Source organism: Bactrocera dorsalis, chromosome 1 (assembly GCF_023373825.1).
Source record: "Bactrocera dorsalis isolate Fly_Bdor chromosome 1, ASM2337382v1, whole genome shotgun sequence".
NCBI lineage: Eukaryota > Metazoa > Arthropoda > Insecta > Diptera > Tephritidae > Bactrocera > Bactrocera dorsalis.
This window is the reverse complement of record NC_064303.1, coordinates 30,419,152-30,434,590: the sequence shown is the minus strand read 5'-3', so window position 1 is coordinate 30,434,590 and position 15,439 is coordinate 30,419,152. Positions and strand designations below refer to the sequence as shown.

The 15,439-nt window shown below is 32.5% G+C and overlaps 2 protein-coding genes across 2 annotated transcripts; both read left to right on the top strand.

Annotated features, from left to right (window-relative positions):
• The first annotated feature begins 1,504 nt into the window (after window positions 1-1,504).
• On the top strand, window positions 1,505-4,010 carry LOC125778465 (uncharacterized). The gene is made up of 2 exons (XM_049456380.1): window positions 1,505-3,508; window positions 3,591-4,010. Exons 1-2 carry the CDS (start codon window positions 3,140-3,142, stop codon window positions 4,008-4,010), a joined length of 789 nt encoding a protein of 262 aa, XP_049312337.1. The 5' UTR covers window positions 1,505-3,139.
• A 9,927-nt stretch (window positions 4,011-13,937) lies between these two features.
• On the top strand, window positions 13,938-15,439 carry LOC125778158 (putative nuclease HARBI1). The gene is made up of 2 exons (XM_049454743.1): window positions 13,938-14,606; window positions 14,676-15,439. Exons 1-2 carry the CDS (start codon window positions 14,480-14,482, stop codon window positions 15,056-15,058), a joined length of 510 nt encoding a protein of 169 aa, XP_049310700.1. The 5' UTR covers window positions 13,938-14,479; the 3' UTR covers window positions 15,059-15,439.

Genomic DNA, 15,439 nt, shown 5'->3' with positions numbered 1-15,439 from the left:
GTTCGTAAGGAACAATAGTTCTCTAAAGGCATGTTTAGAGGCAGCGCATCAAAACGGAGATCAGAACTCTATTTATTTAGGTATTCGCAATATTTGACTACTGCGCAAGTTTAATCTTGACATATGAATATTGAAAACAATAATACATTTGCAGGTGACTCCGGATACCCACGAAGCCCTTATTTATTAACACCTTACCTAATTACCTTATTCGGAGTCGAAGAAATCTTCTATGAAATTGAGGGATTAGAATCGGATCTCCTCTTGGGATACAATTTCCTTAAAAAGATTGAGGCACTTATCGATGTGTCCAATGGGAAAATTAATTATAGAGTAAAGAATAACATGAAAAATGAAAACAGAAGTATGAACATTTATTTTGAAAACAAAGCTAAGGAACAAGAAGCTTCCAGAAAACTAGACGAGAAAAGTATCGATAATATTAAAAATGAAAAAAATATTAAAATTGTGGAACAAACAAGTTCTACACCGCCAGCCGAAGATTTTACCGGCAATATTATATTAAAAAAATTTATTTTGGGACAAAAAGATCCTAAAACGCCAGCTGGCGATTTATACCAGCATAATGAAAAAAAAATAATTATAAAGAAAATATTGCGGAACGGAGATGTTCTACAACGCCAGCCGATGAATTTGCCGGCAACATAAATGATAACTATTTGATACTGGGTTAAAAAAGCTCAGAAATTAATAACGATAATGATTATTATTCTGAAAAGAATTCCGAAATGTTAAATACTGAAAATCAGGATGAAAAATTAACTGAACTTAAAACGAAAATAAAAGAAACAATTTCAATTTACAAGCTTCCCATTTCACCCTGGAGAAATAATATATGAAAAAATAATAGGATAAAGAAATAAGCTGAAACCTAGATATAAAAAAAACAAGTTAAAGAAAATTTAGAGAATAAAATAATAATTAATCATAGAAATAGACTTATTCATAAAGATAATATAAAATCATAATTATTATAGGTTTCCAAAATGATCATTTTAATTTTGACAGAATTAACAGACCAGAACATAATATACTGTAATAATACATTTTTTAATATTCAGAATTGAAAAACAGAAATTTCAAAAACCTATTGTAAACTAAATAAGAAAAGCACATGTTTGTCAGAAATTTTAAATAAAAAACAAGGAAAATGTAATAAATTAAAAGAAAAAAACTGACAAATTGAAGAAATTAAATCAGGAGTGATATTAGTTTCAGGAAAAAATATTGCAGATAATCAAACATTAAATGGAACATATTTAATAACATTTGAAAATTATACTGTAATAAATAGTCAATCTTATGAAAACATTGAAGTAAAAATTTGGAATTATTTTAAAAATAACCACATTAATAATTTTGAAATATTAGAATATTTTGAAACCACCAATAAACTGTTAAAATTAGATAATAAAAATACTTTGGCAGAACGGAACAAGAACATTATAGTACATCCATTTTGGTATATAATTTTAATCTTGGGAATAATTTTCATAACTTACTTAATACTAAAATTAAAAAAATCTCGCGCAATTCCCAAACTAATCGAAAATGCGCAATTTCAAAAAATCACTTATAATGCTCTTTTGGATCAGATATATAAATTAACTCAAAATTATAGTGAATCGGGGACGATTCATTTTAGGAAGGGGGGAGTTAACGATAGCCTCAGCATAGAAACCTTACCATAACTGTAAACAAAATTGAATCTTTGCACTCTGCAATTATACTGTGTCATAAATTAGAAATATTTTTAACGTTTTTGATTATGTAAGAATTCGATAGGCTTTTTCCGTTCTGTATCCAAAAATCCATATCGTTCGCCCTCACAAGAAGGCATAACAATAACAATCGTAAAGAAACCACTTAACGTTCTGTTGGAATTTGCTGTCACAGCTAAAATTGTAATTTAACTCTTTGTGCTGGATTCAATCAAGCTGATTCAGCTTTAACTTTAAGTAAATAAAACCAAATTGTATAAATATTAGTATTTTAGAAATAAAGATTTGATTTGTATTTGGCAATCCACAAGAACCAGACGTGTTCTCATTTCATCCGCGCGTTCGCGGATATAAAATATATATATTTTTTAAAATTCCCTCGTTGCGGGAATTAATTTAGACGCATGTAGTTAGATTGGACGACACTTTCATTGTAATTTATAAATATCCAGTTATTGAAAACAAATGTACAACATATAAAGTTACTCAATTATCCTATCGTCAAGCCATTTTGGATATGAATAAAATCGTAAGTAAATGTGAAGATAAAATAATATTAACATATAAGTGACATATCCTAATATTGCATTAGAGACTTTTGTCAGCAAAAGCATCGAATGCAACATTGCCAACGTGCTTCAATTCAGCATTTTCGCCATTGAAAGCGGTCCCGCACATTAAGCGGCACCATTTGCTAAATCGTTTTTGTCACGCCACTCTGATTTCGTTACTCGACTCGAAAAGTTCAATTGATCACATTACTCAAGTGTTTTAATAAAATTGAAATTTGATATTCAAAGAAATAAAAAAAAACTACTTGTGTTATAAAAATATTACTGGCGCAGTCGGTAGGATCTGCGCAAAAGATCCTAAATAAAAAAGAGCCTATTCGTCTCAAATAAGCGAAATAAAAACCCACACAGGTACTTTAAAACACGTGTCGGGCTGCTGTACCTTTTGTTTTAAATTCGTACAATCGTGCAGGGGCAGTTTGCAAATATTAAAAACATTTTTGTATATTATCAAAAGTCAAAAAGAGGAAAAAGAAAAATTAAACAGGTAAACAACTGGTAGCTTATGGAAAGAATATCAATTTATGACAAAAAAAAAAAAAAAATTCTAATGGTAATGAAAGAACGTAATGCCGGCCATAGACCACACAAGTAAACTGCACAAGTACAGCACTGCACAGTGCACTTGTGTAGTGTATGGGGGTGTTTGTGCTACTCGAGCAGTGAACTGAGCAATACATATCAAAACGATTTTGATATTTTTACACAAGTCTGAATACTGCGCAGTGAATTTGCGTAGTATATGGCGAAATTAGCTCAGTTTTGTTTCAGTTTTTGTGATGTTAACATCAAACCAAAAAAGGAAACAACGCATTTATTTTAATTATGAGTGATGACAAACAGTTTTGGACCGAGTTCCTTGAACTTTATAAAGAATCACCTTCATTATGGCGAATAAAACGCAAAGAATATAGCAACAGAATAATGAAAGCTGAAGCATACGAAAAATTAGTTTTAAAATTAAAAGAAAAATATCCCGACGCAAACAGAGATATGGTGGTTAAAAAAATTAATACATATAGGACAACATACAGAAAAGAATTCAAGAAAGTGCAAAGAAGCGAAAAGTCTGGAGCTGGATTTGAGGATATTTATGAGGCAACATTATGGTTCTATAATATTCTAAATTTTCTCGAGGATCAAGAGGAAAGTGCACCTAGCACATATTCAATGGAATATGATAGTTTAGAAGAGGTAAAAATAAGTAGTTTTTATAATCTATAGACATATATAAATATTCACATAAATAAGTAAAACTTATTTTTTTAAATTATAGACTTTACCAAAAACATCAACAACACAACATAGACTAAAAAAACGTAAAATTACCGAGGAAGATAATTTAATTAAAATAGCGTGCGAACACCTGAAATCACAAAATAACAGTAACCAACAAAACAACAATGACCCAGATGATGTGGTTGCCAAAACTTGGGGTGCGCAATTAAAAGAGATGGAGCCTCAACAAAAAATATTGGCGCGTAAATTAATATCGGATGTTTTGTTTCAAGGATGTGTTGGAAATTTGAATAATTCGCACATACAGGAATTATCCAACATATTTCAATTCAGACCAACAACAGCAATTTCTTACGTATCCACTCCATCGCCAGTAGAGCTTATAAATGCTCCATATGACCCAACAACATATAATTCACAGGAATCAATACAGGGATTCTACGCGAATTTTCAATAAATTTTTTTTAAACTACTGAAATTAAAGTGAATTTTTTATGTTTTGTTATTACCAAATACTAGAGCAAAATAAATAAAAAAAGAATTATTTGTTTTTTGTAAATCCAGTCGTTTATATTATATAATTCTGGTGTTTGGTTAAAAATTATTTTTAATTGGTTGAATCATTGACATTTTTGTTTGTGAGTTTTTCATATATACTGTTTTGCCGTGAAACAGATCCTTCAGAATTGAAGTATTTACAAAATTGGCTTCTTATATCTTTTGCATTAGTTGCATGATTTCTTATAACAGTACGATTTACTGGTGCTAGGACTTCTGTTTCTGTTGTACCTGCAAGATTACTGTTGGCGTATACTTGGTCTTTTTTTTTTCTTAAAAAATTATGTAAGTGGCAACAAGTGAGGACTGTGATTGTTGCTTTTTTGGGTGACAAATTAATAGTTTTTAACAAAATTTCTGAATCTTGATGAAAGAATTCCAAATGTATTTTCAACTACCCCCCGCGCACGTACCAGTCGGTAATTGAATATTATTTCATCTTTTATCATCGAAGTATGGCTGAACGGCTTCATTTTATTTTAAAAGGAACGCGTCATTTGCGACAAAAACATAGGGTAATGCACCATCGCAACCTGGAGTACACTCTTTAGACGGTATTTTGAGCTCGTTGCTCTTCGAACTCATAAAAAAAAAGTGAATCACTAAAAATTCCAGCATCTGAAGCACGTCCGTTTTTGCCAACATCTACCATTAAAAACTCGTAATTTGCATTTACAACAGCCATTAAAATTATTGAAAAGAAATTTTTTATAATTGAAGTAGAAAGATCCTGTTCCAGGGGGTTTTGTAATAGCAACATGTTTGTCATCCATCGCCCCGGTACAGTTAGGAAAATTCCATCGTTGGTAAAACGCATTAGCTTCCTTTTTCCTTTTTTGTTTCGTTGATTGACAGTTCTAGTGACCTAACGTGCCTTATCGACAAGTGTGGGTTACTGGTTGTGAGAGTAAAATTAATTTCGTGTTTATAGTAAGCAAAAGAAAACAGCGAAAAGTGATACATACTGACTAATAAGCTGCCTCTGCTTAGCATTGCATAATGAATGCTACAGGGGAAAATACAAACAATGAAAGTAATGCTCATGTGTGGCAAATTATTGCACCCAGAAACGGAAAACGCGGCAGTGCTGAATCTCCTAAATTGTATCAGAGCAAAAAACAAATTATTATACATCCAAATCGGTTTGATATGCTAAGTGATGATGACGAAGACTTTCCGAAATCTGGCGGAAATATTAATGTGTCAGCGAATGAAGTAGAAGGGCCGAGTATTCCAAAACCACTACCGTTAATCATACCAGGAGTAGTTAATATTGGTGAAATGATAAGCTTTATTGCAAGTGTAATTGTTAAGAAAGATTTCAGTTATAAGTCGCTTAGAGATGGGCAAATACACCTTATGATAAATAATATAGACTCATACAGAAAAATTGTAAAACACCTACATAGACAGTAACAAAATTAGTTTTCATACATATCAACCTAAACAAGAAAGAGCATACAGGGTGGTGATAAAAGGAATTCACCATTCCACCTCGACTGAAGAAATTATGAATCAAATTACACAATTAGGTCATAAAGTGCGAAACATATCAAATGTCAAGAGCAGATTGACGAAACTACCGCTGCCAATGTTCTTTGTTGATTTGGAACCGAGCTCCAACAACAAACAATGCAATTATTAAGGTGGAAGCACCTCGTCAAACAAATGATATAGTGCAGTGTTAGCGATACCAAGAGTTTGGACATACCAAAACTTACTGCAAAAAACCATTTAAGTGCGTAAAATGTAACTTAATGCACTCAACTGCAGAATGCACCAAACCCAAAGAAATTTTGCCTACCTGTGTACATTGCCTCTAAAATCACACAGCGAATTACAAAGGTTGTGCTGTGTACCAACAACTTATTCGAAATATACCGCAAGCTGCAAATCGTACAAAGAAGAATAAAAACACAAGCCTACACAACCTTCAGCTGCTTAGTATGATGTCTTTACTTCTTAATAAACTATGCAAGTGAATTAAAGATTAGCAATATGGATTGCCAATGGCTTATCCCGTCATGCTTTAGAAACTGAAGTATTTTTAAATACAAATTTTATTGATATTATGCTACTTTCAGAAACTCATTTTACAAATAAAACGTTCGTAAAAATTAAAAATTATGATATAGTCACCTCTAACCATCCTAGTAACAGGGGTCATGCTGGCAGTGCTATTCTTATTAAAAGTAACATTAAATATGATATACTTGAGCCAATACAAACGTTGCAAATACAAGCCACTGGGATAAAAATTAAGTGAAACAACATGGACTTGAAAATTTATGCCTTGTACAAGTTAACACACCATAGTAGCCAACAACAAAAGAACAAGACAACAACACGCTTCCGGACAACATTTCACAAGTTTCGAACACTATTCCACCTATAGTTTGCGGTGCAATGGCTGTTAGAAATTTTAAGTCCTCAAAACTGTTGCCACTTGCCAGAAACCGCAACGTCAAGGCCAAACGATGATGCACTGGAATCGCTTTTCTCATAATTGTATCATTTTTTCATTAGTGGTGCCACTTTTGCCAACAATTCATCAAAAGTTTCTTTGCTCATTCTTACATACTTTTTAAAATCACTTTCCGCTGAAAATTCTAATTCTTTCAATATTTTCTGCTGCCCTAACTTGTCTCTTTTTAAAAACCATTGTTTACTCCACACACTTCTTTTCCTTTTTCCTCGTTTTTTTTTTATCGCTATAGCGATTAATATTATCGCGCAATATTTACACATGTTGTCTGTTTCGCTTTCAACATTAAAATAAAAACTTGCACAGTTGGCTTGTATAGTGCGAGTCGCAGTTTCTTTTTTTGCACAGTGCTAGACTTGTGCAGTTTACTTGTGTGGTCTATCGCCGGCATAAATGAGAAACGCGAACAGTGAAGAAAAAATATCGTAACGAATAAAACTAAATTGCTTAACATAAAGAGTGTACGGCCAATGTAAAAGTGAAGAAAAAATATCAGAGTGTTTAGCCAACGTAAACGAGAAACGTGAAAAGTAAAAAAAATATCGTAACAAACAAAACGAACTAAGTTATGGTGAAACAAAAATATTACAATACGTTAAAATAAAAATAAAACAGTATATAAAAAAATAACAATAAAAATAAAAAAATAAAGAAAAAAAAAATAAAATAAAATAAATAAAATATATATAAAAAAAAAAAAAAATAAGTGCGATTACCTATTTGGCGAAACAAAAGCAAAAGTCCAAAGGCAACATTAAAAACGAAGGTGAATAAAAACAAAACAGACAATTTATGGAAGAAGAAGTGGACGAACTAAGCCAGATTTTGAAATCCATTAAAATTAAAGAGGCAAACAACAAAATGGAGCGAGAAACCAGAGAAATGGCGATCCAAAACATCAAACTTATTCAACCATTTGATGGTGATCGAAAATACTTAGCACTCTTCATTCAAGGGGTCGACGCGATAATGCCACAGTCTCCTGTTATATCGGAAGAGACGAAGGTATTCTATCTACATTGTGTCATAAAAGTATTCAGAAGCGCTGCAATGGATGTGGTTAGGCGAGAGCAGCCACCAGATTGGATGTCGCTGAGGCAGTTACTTATAGATGAATTCGGAGAACACACGGCAGTTTCAACACTAATTCTAAAAATAAGCAATATTAAATTTAAAAATAATGTTAAGCTACCAGAAGTATTAAGCCTAACCCTAATAAAATCAAAGCAATTTTAAATTATCCCGTTCCTAAAACGGAGAAAGAAATAAAACAATTTCTTGGTTTGGCGGGATTTTATCGTAGTTATTCAAAACTTTTCTGAAATAACTAAACCTTTGACTAACTGTCTTAAAAAAGACAATAAAATAAATAGCTCAGATGAGAAATTCATGGAAGCTATAAACAACATAAAAATTTTAATTACTAATGATCCAATTCTGGCATATCCAAATTATGAGAAAATACTAACCTTAACGACTGATGCGTCAAATGTGGCATTAGGGGCAGTGTTAAGTCAACAGGGACATCCAATTTGTTTTGCTAGTCGCACACTCAATGAACATAAGCAGCACTACTCAACTACTGAGAAAGAACTTTTAGCCATGGTTTGGGCTACCAAATATTTTAGACCATATTTATACGGCAGGAAATTTTTAATAAATAGTGATCATAGACCATTGCAAAGGCTCCGCAACTTAAGGGAACCAAACTCCAAGTTACAAAGATGGAAGATTCGGCTTAATAAGTATGACTTTGACGTAAAATACATATCAGGTAAAGAAAATCGTGTAGCAGATGCTCTTTCTCGTATCAAAATTACGGAATGTTTTTTAAATGAAGAATCTGAATCTAACGTAGACACTGTTCATTCTGCCGATGAAGATTCCGAAAGTTTTATTAAGATAACAGAGCGACCATTAAATGTATTCAAAAATCAAATTAAATTAATAAGAGATGGTAAAGACTTAACCATAATAACAAAAGTTTTTTTCAATAATCTAATTGTAATTACATACAAAGAATTAACTACAGATTATATTAAAGATATAATTAAAACCCATTTACTAAAAAATAATACAACAATTTTTATGCCCAATGATACTGATTTTATACAATTTCAAAACGTTTATAAGACACTAATAACAACAAGTCGCAACAAGATTTATCGGTGTACAAAAGAATAAGAAAACATCACAGATTTTGCAAATTTTAAAAGTAAAGTACTTGAAATCCATTTAAGTGGACTTCATCAAGGTATAGAGAAGGTTGCAAAATGTTTTAAATTACAGTATTATTACCCCAATTATCTTAAGGAAATCACCAAAATAATAAATGAATGTGAACTGTGTAATCATTGTCAGAACGATCATATTTCTAACAAAATGCCGTTCAAAATTACACCGCCAATTTACAAAATAAGAGAAAAATATGTTATAGATTTTTGGAAATGGAATAATGAATATTATTTAACATGTATCGATTTATATTCTAAGATTGCTATGAGAGAAAAAGTTAAAGCATTGAACTGGCTGGAATCCAAAAAAGCATTGCTAAAAATTTTTAATTGTATGGGTCCTCCAAAAACCCTAAAAGTCGACCAAGACCAAGGTTTAAATAATATCAACATTAAACAATGGTGTAATTCATTAAACATAAAAGTAGAAGTAACCATCGGTAAAACTGGTATAGGTGACATTGAAAGACTATATGAAACTTTAAATGAAAAACTTAGAATAACCAACACTTCAGGTGATAAAGAGCTAAAATATTTAGAAATTGAACAAACACTTTTCACTTATAACCATATAATTGTTCACTCTACTACCAATGAAGTTCCATATACAATCTTTTTTTAATAAGGAGTCACCAAAACAAGATCCTCAAATTATTAAAGAGCAAAGAATAAATAATGTAAATAAAAACCGTCAAGAAAAAGATATTGACACAAACTTTGTAAACGCAGAAGTTTCGAGGAAGAGATTAGACACACTTAGTAATCCATACAAAAAAGTTAGTCTCATTAAAACTGAAGAAGATGGCGAACCTCATATTGTAAAATTTAAAAGTCAAAATGTAAGAAAATACAATTTAAAAGAAAACCAACTAAAACTAAATCTAAGAATTGAAAATTGTATCTTATCAATCTTATCATTCCTTTTTACTTATTCATTATTACTTAATCATTTTTATGTGCTAAAAATATCTTTAAATATTGTAAGAATTCTATTTAAAAACTTTAAATTGTAAACAAAGGAAAATTGCAATGAGGACATTGCATTATTTTAAGATGGGAGGAGTGACATATCCTGTTGGAATACCCCTATTCCTGTCTACAAAACAAGATTGACCAACACTTATTCAAGCAATACTTAAATGCTTGAATAAGTGTACTAGGGTAACACTGTTTTGTTTCTTTTCCTTTTTCTTTTCTGAGCTGTATAAATGAAGTTGTGGTGCTGGTGCTGCTGAGATATAAAATAAGAAATAATAAATAACTTAAAGAAGAAATAAAGCTTGTGTTTAAATTATATTTTGTAACAACAGGTTATGGGCCCAGTCCACGCCTAAGAAACAATAATTAAGAAAATTAAATTTAATTGTGAAATAGCATATTTCAATTTCTGGTGAAATTCATTTTTTTTCAAAGAAGCGGGCCGTGTACTACGCGGTAGTTTGAAAGGCTGTGTTTGTGTATGAAATACAATGGACAAGGCAAAGCGAAACATTAAACCGTTCGATGGCGAGAAATACGCAATATCGAAGTTTAGGATTAGGGCTCTATTGGCTGAAATGGATATTCTTAAAGTGATTGATAATAGTGCACCTCATGAGGCAGACGAGGAATGGAAGAAAGCCGAGCGTTGTGCGGAAAGTACGCTAATAGAATATTTAAGTGATGCTTTTCTTAACTTCGCCACAAGCGACATAACGGCATGTGAAATTCTAAGAAATTTAAATGCTATATATGAACGAAAGAGTCTGGCGTCGCAGTTGGCAGTTAGAAAACGTTTGCTTTCTCTCAAGCTGTCGAGTGAGAAGTCGCTACTGTTCCATTTTAACATTTTCGACGAATTGATTAGTGAGTTACTAGCAGCAGGAGCAAAAATTGAAGAGATGGATAAGATCTCTCATTTGCTGATTACATTGCCTTCATCTTACGATGGCGTCATCACAGCAATAGAGACATTATCTGAAGATAATCTAACTTTAGCTTTTGTGAAAAATAGATTGCTAGACCAGGAGATTAAAATAAAAATGATAGTAACGACACAAGCACGAAAATTATGAATGCGGTAGTTAAAAACAAAACAAACACTTATAAAAATAATTCATTTAAAAGGCAGGGATATAATCAAAAGAAACCGTTTAAGGGAAATATTAAAAGTAGGGTTAAATGTCATCACTGTGGCAAAGAAGGTCACATTAAAAAAGATTGTTTTCATTATAAAAGAATAATAAATGATAAAAAACAAAGAAAATAAACAAGCCAGCACCACACCACAAGCAAGCACCGCAACATCACAGGGCTTCGCATTTATGATAAAAGTGAAAAGTACCAAAGCAATGGATAAGTGTGATTTTATCCTTGATTCATTCATTCCTTAATAAATGATGAGCTACTTTATACTGACGCTGTGGAGTTGGTACCGCCACTGAAGATTGCAGTTGCCAAGCAAGGCGAATACATCTAAGCAACAAAGCGTGGCATTGTGCGATTGTGCAATGAATACGACATCACGCTGGAGGACGTGCTATTTTCAAAGCAGGCTGCAGGAAACTTAATTTCGGTGAAGCGTCTGCAGGAGGCAGGCATGTCAATACAATTTGACAAGAATGGTGTATCCATCTCTAAAAATGGATTGACGATCGTTGAAAATACAGGTATGTTAAATAATATACCTATTGTTACGTTTCAAGCATATAGCATAGATGCGAAACTTAAAAGTAATTTTCGGTTATGGCATGAGAGGTTTGGCCATATAAGTAATGGCAAATTATTGGAAATAAAGCGAAAGAATATGTTTAGTGACACTAACCTTTTAAAGAATTTAGAACTATCAGGAGAAATTTTTGAACCATGTCTAAATGGAAAACAGGCTATATTACCGTTTAAACAGTTTAAGGATAAGACCCATATAAAAAGGCCCCTATTTGTAGTTCACTCAGATGTCTGTGGCCCTATATCTCCAGTTACCCTAAATGATAAAAATTATTTCGTGATCTTTGTTGATCAGTTTACTCACTATTGTGTAACTTATCTTATGAGAAATAAATCAGATGTGTTTAACATGTTTCAAGATTTTGTAGCGAAAAGTGAAGCGAATTTTAACCTAAAAATTGTTAATTTGTATATTGATAATGGTAGAGAATACCTATCAAATGAAATGCGACAGTTTTGTGTTAAGAAGGGAATTTCCTATCACTTAACAGTGCCGCATACCCCGCAGTTAAATGGCGTTTCGGAAAGAATGATCCGAACGATTACAGAAAAAGTCGTGCCATGGTTAGTGGTGCACAACTAAACAAAAGTTTTTGGGGTTGGCTAAATGAGATAAGCCGCCCCCCCTAATGCCACTACACGAATACACCACCAACATCAATACACCACACACACCGAAGCTACATTCCACAGGGCCCACATATCAACACTACCCACACGCGAGAGGACATCCACACACGCAAACACATACCACACTGGTGAAAAGGGGGTCAGCTAAAAAGTTAAGCCAGTCTCGTTGTGACCTACAAACGACGTACACGCATCGCCGCCTACTTCTCGCTTTCCCGCCGTCGCCTGCGATTTGAATAAGTATATTAAATCAAAACATTGTAAACGTTAAAAGGTCTGAGTAAACCTAATTTAAACATTAACCGCGCGTTTTATTTAAAATAAGTGGAAGTGGTAAGTGTCAAAAAGATACAGTGATTTGGACATTACTGCTTTAAACAGGGGTGAAGCAGTATTAACTGCAACTTACTTAATTAACAGAATTCCAAGCAGAGCAATTGTTAATAGTGCGGTGACTCCGTATGAGAAGTGGCACAATAAAAAGCCTAATCTTAAACATTTGAGAGTGTTTGGTGCAACTGTATATGTTCACAGTAAAAACAAAAAGGGCAAGTTTGATGATAAATCATTCAAAACCATTTTTGTGGGCTATAACCAAATGGTTTTAGATTGTGGGATGCTGTTAACAACAAATTTATTGTTGCAAGAGATGTTGTTGTAGATGAAACAAATATGGTTAATTCTAGAGCTGTTAAATTTGAAACAGCATTCCTGAAAGACAGTAAGGAAAGTGTAAATGAAAAAATCCCGATTGAAAGTAAGGAAATTAAAGAGACAGAGTTCTCCAAATGCGACAACACACAACTCCTGAACGATAGTAAGGAAACTAATGAAAATTTTCTGAATGAGAGTAAGAAAAGAAAGCGAGCTGATTCCCTGAATGAAAGTAAGGGAACAACCAACCCGAATGAGAGTAGGGAAAGTGAAACAGCTGAGCTTGTAGAAAATATTGGAACTGCTGAGAATCCAATTGCAACCGTTAACCCTGAAATAATGAGTAGAAGAAGTGAGAGATTGAAAACTAAGCCACATATATCATATAATGAAGATAATAATAATTTAAATAAATTTGTTTTAAATGCGCACACTGTTTTTAACAATGTCCCAAATACATTTGATGAAATTCAGTACAGGGAAGACAAATCCTCTTGGGAGGAAACCATAAATACAGAATTGAATGCCCATAAGTTAAATAATACCTGGACAGTTACACAAAGGCCTGAGAATAAAAACATTGTTGATAGCAAGTGGGTATTTTCTATTAAATATAACGAACTAGGAGATCCAATTAGATATAAAGCAAGACTAGTTGCACGGGGATTTACCCAAAAGTATCAAATCGATTATGAAGAGACTTTTGCCCCGGTAGCTAGAATTTCAAGCTTTCGATTTATATTGGGTCTAATTATTGAATCCGCATCGAAATCGAATTCGCTGCGGATAGAATTTTCGATTGAAAATGTTTATGCGATTATTGATACCGTCGATAACCTGCTTTACCATATCATAAAGAAACTGTGTTATCAACAAATTTGACAAGTTTGAAAAATTAAATAAATTGTCTTAGCTTTTTCATTCGTTTTTACAAATATTTGAAATGGATACAATTGCATTATATTTAAGTGATAGTGATGATGAAAATAGTGTAAACATTCGTCGTGAGCGCAGAAATTTTTGAGGAATATTTCAAAAGACGTGCTGGAAATGGATGACTATAAGTGAGTTGAACTATTTAAGCTAAAAAAACAAAATTGTATTTATATATGTTTGAATGTATGTACATACGCAGTTTCATCAAAAATTTTCGGATCAACAAAAGGGCATTTATATACATTTTGGGGGAATGCGAAAATGAACTTGGAAATGACAAAAGACAAGGTTCTCTTTCTCCAAAAATAAAACTTGCTGCATGTCTACGTTTCTTAGCCACGGGTAGTTATCAACATTGTATTGGAAAGGACTTCAATATAAATATGGCCCAATCGACATTTTGTGTTGTATTAGATGAAGTACTCAACATTCTTGAGTACAGGTTATGTTCAAGGTGGGTCTCCATTGACATGACCGCAAGCGAGGAATTGGAAGCAAAAACATATTTTTTTGGCAAATCAAAAATTCCTGGTGTGGCAATGGCAGTTGATGGAACTCACGTAAAGATAATGGCACCGTCAAGAGATAAACATCTGTATTTTAACCGCAAAGGATTCTCAAGTCTAAATGTTATGCTGGTTAGGCTTTTTCAAAATTAACTTATTATTCAGTATTCTATATATACATATATATGTTTTTCATATGTAGGCGTGTGACCATAAGATGCAAATTCGATACGTTTGTGCTAAATATCCCGGCAGTAGTCATGATTCTCACATATGGGATATGAGTGATTTGAAAATCATTAGCGCATCAAATTATCGGAGAGGACATGCAAATTTAATACTAGGTAAGAATAATTTGCTAAAAATACTATCAATTTATACGAATGTACTAATCAAATATATATTTTGTAAAGGTGACAAAGGCTACCCTCTTCAACCGTGGCTCATAACTCCGTTTAGGGAACCAATAACATGCGTCCGAAAAAGGAGATTCAACACATATCATGCTAAAGTCCGAATTGTTATTGAGAAAACAATAGGTTTATTAAAATCGGTATTTCGTTGTCTTTGTAGTGAACGAGGACTACATTACGCACCATATAAAGCAGCGCGTATTGTCAATTTATGCTGCGCATTGCATAATATTCGTTTGCATTTTAATTCAAATGAAAACATAAATGAGTTAAACCTGGACACAACTGAAAATGCATATTCCAACGAAGATGAGAATGATATAGATGATACGCCTACCGATGAAGCAAATAGAATTAGAGACAGTTTTTTAGATATTTTTTAATATAAGTTCATAGTACATATTCATATTAAAATTATTTAAATAAACATAAAAATTCATTAAACGAATTATTAGAAATTAAAAATAAAAACTTATAGATTATTTAAATGTTGTAGTTCAAGTTCTACAATTCTTTTTTTCCATTACAGCATTATGTCGCTTCATTTCCTTCAATTTATCTTTTTCAATTTCATAGATTTTTCTTATCAATCTGCTTGTTTCAGATTGTGCTTGTGCATGTTCGCTCTGTTGCTTCATAAGCGTGTTTAGAACTTTTGAAACATTGTCCTCCATCTTTTTTTGGATATTTATTTGCTCCTCAAGAAGACTCATTTTATTTATTTTCTGTTTCTTGTGCGGTGTACAGTGGGTCAGGTGGTCAGT